Source organism: Penicillium roqueforti, assembly GCF_015533775.1.
Source record: "Penicillium roqueforti strain LCP96 04111 chromosome Unknown scaffold_11, whole genome shotgun sequence".
Classification (NCBI taxonomy): domain Eukaryota; kingdom Fungi; phylum Ascomycota; class Eurotiomycetes; order Eurotiales; family Aspergillaceae; genus Penicillium; species Penicillium roqueforti.
The window spans coordinates 134,631-149,300 of NW_024067575.1; the positions used below are offsets into that span (position 1 = coordinate 134,631).

The following is a 14,670-nucleotide window of genomic DNA, read 5'->3' on the forward strand; positions in this document are numbered from 1 at the left end:
GTCTCCGACCATACCCCTGGATCATGGCCAAATACGTGCACATCTCCGTACATATAAATACACATCAATGTACAGGGTAGATGTATTCCGAGACAAAGTTCGATTGTTCTATCCGCGGACTATCCACAATTGAATCTCAGAGACACGGGATGATCATTAATAATAATAATCTAAAAGGGGGCAATGTACATACAGTAGGTGGGGGGAAACCGGAAATCGGCGCAAATCTTGAGTTTTTCCCCGGATTTTATGCACAAGTGCCCAGGCAGACAGCCTTGAATGTTCCCCCTTTTCGCAGAACCTTGGGAAGTAACGTCCGAACCTTGGAACCTGCCAAGATTGGCATGACCTCGGGCTGTGGTGGTCCATGGTTCGATGAAATTGGTATCTTACTGTACTGTACTGTATCATTTATTTTCGGTCTCACGAAAGCGAATCATTTAGGAATAGTGCGATGCAGGGTCCACCTAGTGGCTGCATAAACTTGGACAGACTGGGACATAATAATCTGTACAGCCTCTCCGGTCTCCACTTGGGCAACTTAGGGACAATATGAGAGGTTGACCGGATGGGAAGAGTGGTTTCGGCGACGTAATGAAAAAAAAAACACAGAATAAAAATAAAAAGAAGCGAAACCAAGCATTTGGAGTAAATTTGGAGCCGCTTAGTCTAGTCGCGTGCACAATTTCCCATCGCCTAATTGGCCTTATTCTGTTATTTCGTGATATCTAAGAATAACCCTTGGACCCTTTCCCTTCCCTTTCCTCCCGGGACCACTCCTCTGTTCTCTCTTTCTTGCTGCCTAGTCTCTCGTTTGCCGTTTCGACATTCTTCGACTCTTCTTCTCCCCCTACGTTGCCAACTGCGCGATTCCACTGTACAAATGAAATGATTCCAACATGTCCATCTTCGCCCTCTTACCACCGTTGTCGCCCTTCCTTTTCTCCACACTCGTTGTGAGCGGTCTCGCCTCCAAGGCTTTACATATTGCGCTACATATTCGCTCCTTACCGTTCCTCTACTTCGTCCTCTATTCGCCCACACTCATTCTACCAGATGTGTTTGTTATTATATTCGTGCGGGTCTTGTTACGCTTCCATGCGCCAGATGGTCGATGGCAATGGCTCTCGACTGGGTTGGGAGGGGCACTATCGTATGTTTACCCCGAATACCGAATACCGAAATGGAGGACAGGGGGGAATTTGCGCAATACAAGCTAACACGAATAATAGCTTGATCACATGGGGTGCTTCCTCCATCCAGTTCGGATTCTTTATGCAGACCGGTGCCGAGGTCGCCTGGGCAGCTGGTGGTAGCTTCCTGAGCGATCCGGCGGCCATGAAAATTCTCCTCAGCGGTATCTCGACTGTATCCGCTGCGGCCACCGTCCTCGGACTCATTGCGTGGTTGCTTCATTCGCATTTGTACAACATCACCGGTCTTGGCTTGCAGGCAATCCGAGACCTGTCCATACGAGGATTCAAAGCGCGTTATACATTGATTTCCGCCCCTAGCAAATCCTGCATGACCTCGATAGACCTCCGGTCATTCCGTCGCATTATTCCCGCAGTCGCAATTTGTGTATCGCTTATTTTCTTGGAACTAACTCGGCCCGCTATACCGTATGACCATCTATCCGGAGCTCTGCCCCTGACACTGCTCGATGCTTTCCAGAAGAAGACGGCAACGGTGGAGGGATGTCGCGAGCCTGCCATGCCATTCCCTCTCACGGCTGATAATGGGGTCTCTCGTCCTCAGTTCCAACCGGACTCGACCTTTGTGGAACAATGGTCACGAGCCCCATGGCTCCCCGAGAACCCACCCCAAGGATTCAGCCGCTGGGATCTTAGCCCGAGCGAGCGTGCAGTGAAGGACAATCATTATTCTTTTGTTTGCACCGGTGATGAGAGTGCATTCTACGACCCCAAGACTGACCCGCTGATGGTCACAAATCTGGGCGGTGAAATTTATGAGCCGCTGCAGAAGGCGTTCAAAGAGCACTCAGTTGAGGTCAACCATATAGTGCTGTTAACGCTCGAAAGTGGCCGCAAGGAACTTTTCCCCACACAACAGGGCACACCCTTGTTCGATGGTCTTCTTGCGTCTCATAAGAAGCAGAAAGTCAACGAGGCAATCGATCGTCTAGTCAACATGACCTTGGTCGCTCAACAGTTGACTGGCGAGTACGCAACCGATAGCAAGGGAAACAAGGTCGACATGAGCCATTCTCCATGGAAGACCCCGCCACAAGAAGGTATGGGTGGACTTAATGTGCGTGGCGCCGTGACGGGTAGCTCCTTGACCTTCAAGAGTGTTTTGGGAAGCCATTGTGGTGTGAACCCTTTGCCAGTGGACCTTCTAGAGGAGTCTCTGCTCGAAATTTATCAGCCATGCTTGCCACAGATTTTCGATCTGTTCAACCAGGGCAAGTCGCAACCCGAGAAGCGCTTGCAAAACTCTTCTTCTGAAACCAAATCCGCGGCTCTCAAAAACCCTTGGAAGTCTGTATTCATGCAGTCAATCACCGATGACTATGACCGTCAGGACATCCTGAACAACAACATGGGCTTCAAGCACAAGGTCGTTAAGAGCAATCTGCTTTCCCCTCACTCGAAACACAAAGCTCAGGGCGAAGAGATTAACTACTTCGGATTTGCGGAGACTGAGCTCCGACCCTACGTGTTAGACCTCTTCGAGGAGGCCGCAAACAACAAGACCCGCATGTTCCTTTCACATGTCACCAGCACAACCCACCACCCCTGGAGTACGCCAGACGACTTCGAGAAAGAACCATACATGAGCGACCAGGGAAGCATCAACCATGACCTGATGAACAACTACCTGAATTCCGCCCGGTTCGTCGACTTATGGCTCGGCGATATAATGACTATGCTTGACCAGACTGGCATTGCCAACGAGACTTTAGTCGTCGTCGTCGGAGACCATGGCCAAGCCTTCGGCGAAGATAATAAGGACATGACCGGCACGTATGAGAATGGCCACATTAGCAACTTCCGCGTACCCTTGGTTTTCCACCACCCGCACATGCCTCGAGTGGACATCACTGCCAACGTAACCGCCCTTTCCATTGTCCCTACCATCCTGGATCTTCTCGTCCAGTCTAATTCCCTAGACGAGCGCGACTCCGGCATCGCCTCTGCCCTCCTCCCAGAGTATCAAGGCCAGTCCCTCATCCGTCCTTTCCTCTCTTCCATGGAGGAACCACCCAACCGCCGTGACCATCACCATCCTCCACCACATGAGCACCCAGAGCACGAGCGAGTAGACACCCAGGTCGAAGCCCGCTCCCACCCAGAGAGCCCACCCAAGCGCTCCGTTTGGAACATGGGCCTGATCAACGCTGGTGGCTCTATGCTGTCCATCATGGCAGCCGACGTTCCCTACCGTCTAATCCTGCCCTTGAAGGATGGCTTCGAGTACACATTCACTCACCTCAGCGAAGACCCCGGTGAAAACCACCCCTCCAAGGCGTGGACTCTCGCGGCCCTCATCAAAGAGGTTAAGCCTAAGTTTGGCCAAGAGTCCGCTGATTGGCTCAATGATGCTGAGCAGGTTGGCAAGTGGTGGGTGAGTGAACAAAAACGTATTTGGGGTTACCGTGAAGCCTAGCTCCGCGAAAACACCAAAAGCAAATCAAAAAGCAAAAATCAACCGGATTTTGTTGATTGTTATGGTCCATTCGCATTGCATTTCTTCCCTTTTTCTTCTGGTTCTGCGTCCCTTTTGCATCTCATGATATCTCCCATATTTGTCTTGGAACCGGCGTTCACATGGAGTTGTTTTCTCACGTATGAATGCGTGTATGCTTGAGCTCCCTCATTTTCTTGAAGATATTTCTCCTACTATGGCTAGACAGCCCTTTATTTCATTCTTCTCATGTGAATCTGCATAGGATGGGATTACACTTTCATGTTTTTCATCTTCTTTTGTATCCCTTGATGTTACTCAAACCTGGGTTGTACTTGTACGGAAGCCGAAAGAGAACAAAAAAATGCACATAGCACCGAGGGATCCTTCGGTATTTTGGGGTGACATCTGCATTTTGTTAAGATTGACCAGGTATTTCCCCTAATATGTATAATCCAATCCATTCGACTTCATTTTAGCTTCCTTGGAACGGTGCTGTAGCCTTGGGAATATAAGACTAGACCGGTTATTGGTACGACTAGATCTGATGTCCTAAATTGCTTTCCCCACTTGATTATGATCATCGCGATCTACCCTTGCACGGGATGCAGATGCTTATCCTTAACCTGAACTTAACCTACGGATCGACAGGCCCCGCTTGATCCACTGGGTTTCCCTCGGTTGCAATGTTCGCATGGCATTGTCCGGAGGAGCCTTGGCGGTATTTGACTTCATTGATCCTGGAATGCTAAGGCTAAGCTTTATTCTCGATTCCGTGTTTCCAAGGTCCAAATGTTGTTAATCTAACTGCGCACCATACATCTCAGTACCTAAATCCCATTCTTTCATGTGTATGTACCTGATCAGCTGGGCTCAACAAGTCCTGCGGTAGCAACTTTTTCGTAAGAAATCCTGTTACACCGATTTTGAAAGACGGCCGTCTAGAGTAAGAATATAAAAATGAACGAAGAGGGGAAAAGAGGAATGCAGTAAGTGCAACACAATGCTACACAGATCATTTTATAATACTACGTTCATAGGAAGTAGGTAGGTACAAAATACCTTGGCCATGTCAAGGCTCATTATTCAAAGTCGCGCAAGACAAAAAGATAGGGTCCGGCGGCAACGGAGGAACCCCGAACTGATGAGATATTTTTCCCTTCTCAGCTAACCACTTTTTCACCGACAGCATTGACCCGTGCATATCATACCCCACGCACACTTCATGTGGGATGCGAGACCTCCGAGCCACTCGGGGCGGGCCCGGGAAGTGCACGACAGGGGGGAAGAAGACCCAGACCAGATTCCGACAAACAAACGGCCCCTGGATCCGTACAAACAAGCCATAATCGGACACGCGGCCGAACCTTGGAAGTATGCAGAGTGCACACCGATATGGTAGAGGCTAAATCTAGCTGGTATATAGACATCACGAGAGCAGAAGAAAAAGTGGAAACCTCGGAATCTCCCCATTGAGTAAGGAGCTGGGAATGAAGATTCTGATGGTCACAAGGTGTGTGCTGTCCTTGGCTGATTGATAATGGATATTAGTGCAGGGTTTATGGCAAGATAAGCTATGGTCTGAGTAGCAGCACAAAGTCTGGACTCGGATTTCGATGTTCGAGTCCGAATTTTGTTGTAGATCTGTACTTCCTCGAAATCCGGAAATAGCTATTCGACTTGGACAACATTGACTTTCACTGATGACTAAGGCATCCTAGTCTAAATCCGAGATCTGATATTTCGAATTTTACATTTTAGAAAAAAGATATTTGGACGTTAATATAGGAATTGACCAATGAATTTCTTTTCGTCCGGGCCGTCACCTTGGAGCCGGGGCGATCGGACAGGAACCGATATCACAGGCCATATGTACTAATTTGATTGGCAGGGGCTCTCGTCGATCTGCAAAGAGCCACCTGACTCCGGATAGTACATACTTGGAGTGGAAGATTTCTAGAAGACCCGGCTCGAGGCTCGGCAATTTGTCTATGATGTACGTACGTGTAGCTCTGTCAAGGGGGAGGTCATCTGGATTGATTTCTTTTGCAAAAACATCAAGAAAAAGAATGTTGAGAGTCGAAGATCAGAGTGGCGTTGGGGATCCCCGGGTTCCCCAGACGGGTTTCCTAAACGAGAAATCCGGCCTAAGGTTCCGAACTGCCACACTATCGTCGAGAAACCAACTATCGTGAGTTTTAGCATGCCTGGTGACTGGTTTTCCGGCCTGTGAGATGAGCTATTCCTGAATTACACGTAGTTATCCCCTCGATAAAATTGGAACGTAAGTATGACGCAGAACACAAGAGAGTCAAATTTATTTGCTTGAGACATCAATTGACGCAGTATCCAAGTACTATGTACTACATATGTTGTAGATAATTATTATATGTCTTAATCCTATTTGTAGGCTGTGCATGCCTCCCCACAGCCGTTTAGCCTGCATTCCAGGAAGTCTGGACTCAATCCGCTCTGCAGTACCCTTGGTCCAAATCTGGATTTCCTTTTTGGGATATCCTTTAGTTTCTTTCTGTTCACGAGACACCTGGAGTCGCTTTAGTCCGGTTTTTTCTGGCCTTTCCGGTCAAAAAGATATGTATTTAAAGGGAGTTGATTCTGTCCACTGGAACATCCTCATTATTCTTCATCTGCACGCGAAACAATCAGTCTAATAATCTTTGACGCCTTCATTAATATACTTTCCAACTACCCTCACCTAATATCGCATCGCAATGTCTGTCTCCATCGAAACCACTACAGTTCCCACTGCACCCATTACCGCCCAGCCCGTCCTGCTGGGCCAGAAGTCCAGAATGCCCGAGTTCAGTCTCGCTGGGAAGGTGGTGTTGGTCTCAGGTGCTGCCCGTGGTCTAGGATTGACCCAGACAGAGGCACTCCTGGAGGCCGGAGCGAAGGTATACGCACTCGACCGTCTGGAAGAGCCGGTAAGTATCTACATCCCTCGCTTCTATGGCAGCACTAAACTAACAACCACTCAATCACCAGGCCCCCGAGTTTGAGCAGATCCAACAGCGCGCAATGGAGCTTGGCACCGAGTTGCACTACCGTCGTATCGACGTGCGTGACACAGAACTTCTCAACAGTGTCATCGAGACCATCGCCAATGAAGAGGGCCGCATGGATGGTCTCATTGCAGCAGCGGGCATTCAGCAGGAGACCCCAGCGCTCGAATACTCAGCCAAGGACAGCAACACCATGTTCGAGGTCAATGTCACGGGGGTGTTCATGACCGCCCAGGCTGTGGCTAAGCAAATGATTCGCTTTGGAAACGGAGGTAGTATCGCTATGATCGCCTCTATGAGCGGCACTATTGCCAATCGCGTACGTTCCCACTCCCCTCTCAGACTTTCTTTCTCTCTATGGAACATTTCCCCGCTTCATGTCACATTCCGCTCTTCTGGCTGGCCTCGATGATCTAACATATTCTCCCTACAGGGTCTTATTTGCCCCGCATATAACGCTAGCAAGGCTGCTGTCCTTCAACTCGCCCGCAACCTCGCTTCTGAATGGGGCACCTACAACATCCGCGTGAATACCATCTCCCCTGGCTACATTGTCACCGCCATGGTTGAGAAGCTCTTTCTCGAGTTTCCCGAACGTCGCGACCAGTGGCCCAAGGAGAACATGCTTGCCCGTCTTTCCCGACCGGAAGAGTACCGTGGTGCCGCTGTCTTCTTGATTAGCGATGCTAGCAGCTTCATGACTGGAAGTGACCTGCGAATGGATGGTGGCCACGCCGCATGGTAGATTTTATGGCCGAGATTCAATTTTGCCTTTTCAATCACTGCGCGTGACTATTTTCTTTTTGTCTCATTGCATGGCGTCCTGCGTCTTTTTCTTTCGGGTCATTGGCGGAAATAGCGCGCATGGGCTTTCATTTTTGGTAATTTGGCTTTGATCATTGCCTTTTCTTGGATAGCCTTAATCCGCTTTGGAGATTTGAATCCTATGATGACTTTAGACACAAGTCGATCGCCCAAATAATAACAGTTATAATTGTTTGAACAGTTCATCCTCGTTCTAAGGTTTAGCTGCATGTCAATCTTTGCCTACTCGAGTTAGATCAATAATCGAATCTCATGGTTGTGCAATGACATATATTCACTGTCATGCGTAGCCTTGTATTTACGTACGACCGCCACTAAGAACTCGAACCCTGATACTTTCCCACAAATAACCGCGTCCAGCCATCCAGTCGGAATGTACCACATACCTAGACCACCAGAGATCACCAGACCTCCCAACAACGCTGCTCAACGAACTTTAGGGTTAATCTAAAAGAGATCAAATGTTGGGGATACATATGTTATAAAAGAATGACTTTGCTAAATCTGGTAACCTGCAGACACAAATTATCGCGTGATAGGTACGTGGCCTCGTAATCGTCATTCTGATGTCTTTTCTTTTTAGCCGCCAAGAACCAGTTCGGGACTGACACCGAACCTGGGGAAGATGCGGAGAACTGGGTCCAATCAGACGTCGAGCCGGGTGCTTGACTGTGTGTTGGCTTACTGGTGGAATACCTTAATTACCCTTAGCCTATTATGTACTTACAACAAGCAATCACTTGGGATAGTCTTCTAGGGGCATGGCAGAATGCGGATAGGTTGCTGGAAGTTTATGCTTTGGGTTTGTCTAATGATGACATCCCAGCCCAGATAGGTAAGCAGTCTCAAACTAGATTGCTTGCTTGGCCAAGTACTCGGGTAGCGGAAGACATGGCTTTATGGATGAATAATATGTAGACTTATACTATTCAACCCGCATCAAGACTACACAAGACTACACAAGACTACACACTGTAGGTCAAGGCAGGCCTGAGAATATGAGGATGAGGACACTCTGTGACGTAAGCCAATGGCACATCTTGGATTAGCATTCAAGGTCTGTTCTTCGTAGTTTCTTTGCTGAAATATAAAATACCTTATTAATCCTGTTGCTATCTGCAGGCTCCTCTACCTGCAAAGAACTTGATCATGATACTTTGTGACTATATCGGGGTTAATTTGACCTCAAAAGAATCCTTTGTTGAATAGAATGTTTGCGCCATTGTAACCTCACGAGGTAATATCGTCTATATCATATATGTTATGTTTCTCACTATAGCTATAGAGAAGGAACGAAAACTCTAACATCATAGCACAGGTTACATAGTTTGGCATATGCATGCTACATCTATCAGTCTTCAATTGCTGCTTTGGTATATTGATTCACTTGATGTTGAGTCGTATAGCCCCAGCCTAGGTCCTGTCTTGGCAGGGTAAGAAAGGACATGACTGCTGTTGAAGTTATGGCTTTACTACGGGTAACCTACGCGAGAGAATCGACTTCAGTCCCAACACGTGAATTTCACCTCGCCTGTTTACTTTGTTTACTTCTTCTCTCTTTTCATTCCCCTCCTTTTTCTTCCTCCTCTCATCCACTCACATCCTCCCATCTCTCCTATTGTTCATCCTGCATACCTTGCACTAGCCTCGAATCTTTATTCTATCCAAGATGGCAGCTCAGGCCACAGGCCGGGACTCGAGCTCGCTCGTTATCCGTGATGTTGAGCCTGCCAATACCACCCTGCAAAGTAACCCAGTTTGCAATGAGGTCGCTGATAAGAGTATCATCCCCGAGTCGTACAACCTTGACGTGGGTGACGAGGATCCAACCAGAGATGAACTTCATGGCCCCAATGCCTTGCGTCGCGTCTCAGCTCCGATTCCCTGGGCTGTCTACACCATCGCATTTGTTGAGCTGTGCGAGCGTTTTTCCTACCACGGAACCCATGTTCTCTGTAAGATAGCCACATCCCTATAAATATACTCTTCTAACATTGAAACACAGACTCTAACTTCGTGAACCATGCTCTCCCCCTTCCTGCCCCGAATGGCCCTCCCGGATCAAACCACGCAACCGGGGCTGGTGGCCCTAGCTCTCAGGATTTCTCCGGTGCTTTGGGTAAGGGTGTTGAGACTGCCAACGCTATCAACACCTTCAACACCCTCTGGTGCTACTGCCTTCCTCTAGTGGGTGCCTGGATCGCCGACGAGTACTGGGGACGATACAAGACCATCTCCTGGTCTATTGTGGCTGCCATTTTAGGTCACATCATTTTGGTGATCTCTGCCATTCCACCGGTGATTATGAATACTGATGCCTCCTTCGCTGTGTTCATTCTAGGTGTAATAATCATGGGCTTAGGTACTGGTGGCTTCAAGCCCAACATATCCGCTCTGGTTGTCGAGCAGATACCTGCCGTCAATCTCAAGGTGCGTACACTGAAGTCTGGTGAGCGTGTTGTCGTCGACCCGACTATCACTCAGAGCCGTATCTATCACTACTTCTACCTGCTTATCAACATAGGCGCACTGGTCGGTCAGATCGGCATGGTCTATGCGGAGAAGTATATCGGCTTCTGGTTGGCCTTTCTGCTTCCCACGCTCATGTTCCTGACTACTCCACCCATCATGTGGTGGGGTCGCAAGCGCTATCGCCAGTCTCCCCCGGCGGGCTCGGTAACTTACAAGGCCATCATGACAATCTTATTTTGTATGCGCGACCGCTGGCACTTTAATCCATACATCATGTGGAAACGAACACACGATGGCACTTTCTGGGACACCGCGAAGCCCTCCAACATCGAACCCCAATCCCGACCCAGGTGGATGACCTTTGACGATGCATGGGTGGATGAAGTGCACCGTGGATTTGCAGCTTGCGCAGTTTTTTGCTATTTCCCATTCTACTGGCTAGCCTACAACCAACTGACGAACAATCTCAACGCACAGGCTAGCACGATGACCGTGAAAGGCGTCCCGAACGATATTGTGAACAACCTTGACCCCTTGGCGCTGATTATCTTCGTCCCGATCTGCGACAAGCTCCTTTACCCCGTCTTGCGCAAAATGGGCCTTCAATTCACGGCCATTAAGAAGATTGCCCTCGGTTTCTGGTTGGCGTCGCTCTCCATGATATGGGCTGCTATCGTTCAGTCCTACATCTACCTGACTTCGCCCTGTGGCTTCGGAGCTAACACCTGCCCCAACGACGATGGCAGCGTCCACCCATGTCATATCCTTGTTTGGGCTCAGACTGGATCCTACGTCCTGGTTGCTGTATCGGAGATCTTTGCCGTCATCACCTCAATGGAGTATGCCTACTCCAAGGCACCTCGCAATATGCGTTCCCTCGTCCAAGCTATGAATATGTTCACTAACGCTGTCTCCGCAGCCATAGCTGAGACTTTGATACCGCTTTCCAGGGCCCCTTTGTTGGCCTGGAACTACGGCATCTTCGCCATCTTGACCTTTGTCGGTGGCGCCGTCTTCATCGTCCAGTTCTGGGGCCTGGATAAAGAGGAGGACGAGTTGAACAACTTGCCCGAGGGTCATGTGCAGGCTAGTGAGAGCCCGGGAGACCATGTTGGGGTTGGCCCTAGTCGTGGGTGAATGCTGACTTTGCGTTTGCCTGGTTCGATTGAGATGATGAACTTCCAAAGTGAAGTGACGCTTCTGTCACATCTCAATCGATTCAGCTGGTAGTTAGCTTTTTTTCAAATTTGAGTTCATTCTAATGACTGCTTCTCTGTAATGTCATTTGGTAGTAAGGTCAAACTGAGCTCCTTTTCAAATAGTGCCGATCTCGATTCGTGACATCCATAGCCTCAGTTCCACGCCATAACAGCCTAGAGTATATAACCTTGGATCTGTACCTATGAGGCAGTAGAGACGATCCGATTACAGTCCTTAAAAGGCAATACACGCGATCCAATTACGGCCTCTCGATTTGATCCACCTTGGACTTCCGCCAGATCCTTTTTAACTGTGGAGTGATTTGAGAGGCGTCCATTTTTAGGCATTCTTAGCCCTAGAGCCATTCATGAAACTTACTCCAATGAAAGCTGCGGAAATGCAGATGCCTACTTGGCCACATCGATATTATCACATGACACTCTCGGCATCAGCCCCTTCCCAGCGCCATTTGGGCAGCCTTACCTCTATGGCGGCTGTGATCTGACCTGCGCCTCGAAAGCAAACTGATTTTTCATCCTATATTCAATAGTCTGTGAAGAAAGACGGAGTTTTCGGAATATTTGACATCACTCTACTCCACTCGGCAGCGATGATTCGTGATCCCTATGAACATATGGAGTACATCCAAGTGAACTGCCTGGGACATCGGGGGGCTTGGCTAAGCTTCCGGCAGGCCCGGCGCATAAGTATTCACCCTCGCTGCATAAGTATCCCCCCTTAGTACATGGGAATTCATCCTTCTCTACGATTCTTGCGCAGTTACAGTTGATCACAATTGTGATCTAACCGCCATGAAGACTTTTGCTCTAATCTCAATTGCTCTGGGCTTGTCCAGTAAGTGCTGCCCCTCGCAGGTTTTTTTTCCCGCCATTCTTGGCTTACTTACATGTACACGCGTCTACCAAATAATTTCTCCACTCTAATCACCATGTCCTCGCAGGTGCAATTGCTGTTCCCGGCGGGTTCAATGATGATAGCACATTCGCAGGTGTGCAACGAGCTCTTCCCAATGCGCCCGACGGGTATGTGCCGACGTCTGTCAGCTGCCCGGCGAGCCGACCGACAGTTCGCAGCGCAGCGGACTTGTCCTCCAATGAGACATCATGGCTCAAGGTCCGCCGCAGTAAGTCTCTGTCAGCGATGAAAGATTTCTTCGACCATGTGAAAGTCGGCGATTATGATGTCGGTGCCTACCTCGACAAACACTCTAGCAACTCGTCAAATCTGCCTAATATCGGCATCGCTGTTTCAGGCGGCGGTTGGCGTGCGTTGATGAACGGTGCCGGTGCGATCAAGGCTTTTGACAGCCGGACGTCCAATGCGACGACTACTGGGCATTTAGGTGGTCTGCTGCAGTCTGCTACCTATATCGCTGGTCTGAGTGGAGGCAGCTGGTTGTTGGGTTCGATCTATATCAATAACTTCACTACGATCGACAAGCTGCAGACGCACGAGGATGGTTCCATCTGGCAGTTTGGAAACTCGATCCTCGAAGGTCCTGATACTGGTGGTATCCAGCTTTTGGATTCTGCCAGTTACTACAAGGAACTGGGCGAGGCTGTCGAGGGGAAGAAGAAGGCTGGATTCGATACTTCTATCACCGATATCTGGTATGTTATTCCTATTTATCGGGATGCATGTGCGTATTTGCTAAATTGGTTACAGGGGCCGCGCACTCTCCTATCAAATGTTCAATGCTAGCAATGGTGGACTCAGCTATACCTGGTCTTCCATTGCCGACACCTCCGAGTTCAAGGACGGAGACTACCCCATGCCGTTCGTTGTTGCGGATGGCCGTAATCCCGGTGAACTGCTCGTTGGCAGTAACTCGACCGTCTATGAGTTCAACCCGTGGGAATTTGGCACTTTTGACCCTACAATCTTTGGTTTCATTCCCCTCGAGTACCTAGGCTCTAAGTTTGAGGGTGGCTCGCTTCCGAGCAACGAGAGCTGCATCCGTGGCTTCGACAGTGCTGGTTTTGTGATTGGAAGCTCCTCCACACTCTTTAACCAGTTCCTTCTCCAGATCAACACCACTTCGCTCCCCAGCCTAGTGAAGGACGTTTTCACCTCAGTCTTGTACGGGGTAGACAAAGCGCAAAATGATATCGCTTCATACGATCCCAACCCCTTCTATAAATACAACCCGGACTCGTCGCCGTACGCCGCGCAAAAAATTCTGGATGTCGTCGATGGCGGCGAAGATGGACAGAACGTCCCTTTGCATCCTCTTATCCAGCCCGAGCGCCATGTTGATGTCATCTTTGCCGTTGACTCTTCAGCCGACACTGACTACTACTGGCCAAACGGCACTTCCTTGGTTGCAACCTACGAGCGCAGCCTGAACAGCAGCGGTATCGGCAACGGCACCGCCTTCCCTGCTGTTCCAGACCAGAACACCTTCGTCAACCTGGGCCTCAGCACCCGCCCGTCCTTCTTTGGCTGTAATAGTTCCAACCAGACCGGACCCTCGCCTCTTGTCGTGTACATCCCCAATGCCCCTTACTCCTACCAGTCCAACATCTCAACCTTCCAACTAAGCACCGACAACACTGAGCGTGACAATATCATCCTCAATGGCTACGAGGTTGCCACTATGGCCAACAGCACCCTCGACGGAAACTGGACATCTTGTGTTGGCTGTGCTATCCTCAGCCGCTCGTTCGAGCGCACGGGTACCACTCTCCCTGATATCTGCAACCAGTGTTTCGACCGGTACTGCTGGAACGGTACTGTGAACTCCACCACACCGAACAATTATGATCCAACTTATTACCTAACTGCTTCTAGCATGGGTACGATGAATTTGCCTACCATGCTGTCTGCGGTTGTCGTATCCGCCCTGGCAATGCTTACTCTTGTGTAACAGAACTTTTTTTTTTTTCTTCTTCTTCCCACTGCATGTTTCGAATGCGAATAGCTTCGACATGGATTTTCGCCATTTGACACACTTCTTTTTTCCAAGCATGGTGGATGTGCCATCGAGCCGTTCTTCGTGTCATTTCCATCTGCCTGGTATTTGCCTAGACATCTTCGAATCTCTTCGGATCCAATTCGATAGCAATGCATATATTCCCATATAATCAACATGTTTACACTTCCGTTTAGCATTTATTTCTTCTCTCCGTTCGCAAATAAACCTAGCCTTACTCTTTGATTCGAACTTGGGCTTACTGATAGTCCCTACCTAGTTCAGATCATTAATCAATGGAGTCTTGTACACATTTGCACATGGTTATAGCTCTGCTATCAGGTGCAACACGGTGCTTTAGACCAGCATAAGGCCAATAAACGCACATTGAGAGGAGTAGTAGGAGATCCTTTCTGAACTACACTAATTATACAGGTATCTAGTAGAAATATATATCTGATGGCATACAATTTATGGCGGATTGAACTTCTTGATTATTTTAGATGATGATCAGAGCAACTTTTACCCTGCTACTTTTTGATAATTTTTATTCATAATTCAATCTGTCCT

The 14,670-nt window shown here is 48.8% G+C and overlaps 4 protein-coding genes across 4 annotated transcripts; all 4 read left to right on the forward strand.

The window, feature by feature from the left end:
• Nucleotides 1-899: 899 nt before the first annotated feature.
• LCP9604111_4945 (uncharacterized protein) lies at nt 900-3,630 on the forward strand (the record flags this gene model as incomplete). Its single annotated transcript, XM_039072700.1, has 2 exons — nt 900-1,153; nt 1,233-3,630. 2 exons carry the CDS (start codon nt 900-902, stop codon nt 3,628-3,630), a joined length of 2,652 nt encoding a protein of 883 aa, XP_038928916.1.
• Nucleotides 3,631-6,380: 2,750 nt separating this feature from the next.
• Nucleotides 6,381-7,416, forward strand: LCP9604111_4946 (putative short chain dehydrogenase; the record flags this gene model as incomplete). The annotated part of the gene is made up of 3 exons (XM_039072701.1): nt 6,381-6,593; nt 6,655-6,990; nt 7,105-7,416. The coding sequence occupies 3 exons, from the start codon at nt 6,381-6,383 to the stop codon at nt 7,414-7,416; spliced, it is 861 nt and encodes a 286-aa protein (XP_038928917.1).
• A 1,749-nt stretch (nt 7,417-9,165) lies between these two features.
• On the forward strand, nt 9,166-11,105 carry LCP9604111_4947 (uncharacterized protein; the record flags this gene model as incomplete). Its single annotated transcript, XM_039072702.1, has 2 exons — nt 9,166-9,451; nt 9,502-11,105. 2 exons carry the CDS (start codon nt 9,166-9,168, stop codon nt 11,103-11,105), a joined length of 1,890 nt encoding a protein of 629 aa, XP_038928918.1.
• An 875-nt stretch (nt 11,106-11,980) lies between these two features.
• On the forward strand, nt 11,981-14,055 carry LCP9604111_4948 (lysophospholipase family protein; the record flags this gene model as incomplete). The annotated part of the gene is made up of 3 exons (XM_039072703.1): nt 11,981-12,023; nt 12,130-12,799; nt 12,855-14,055. The coding sequence occupies 3 exons, from the start codon at nt 11,981-11,983 to the stop codon at nt 14,053-14,055; spliced, it is 1,914 nt and encodes a 637-aa protein (XP_038928919.1).
• Nucleotides 14,056-14,670: the final 615 nt, after the last annotated feature.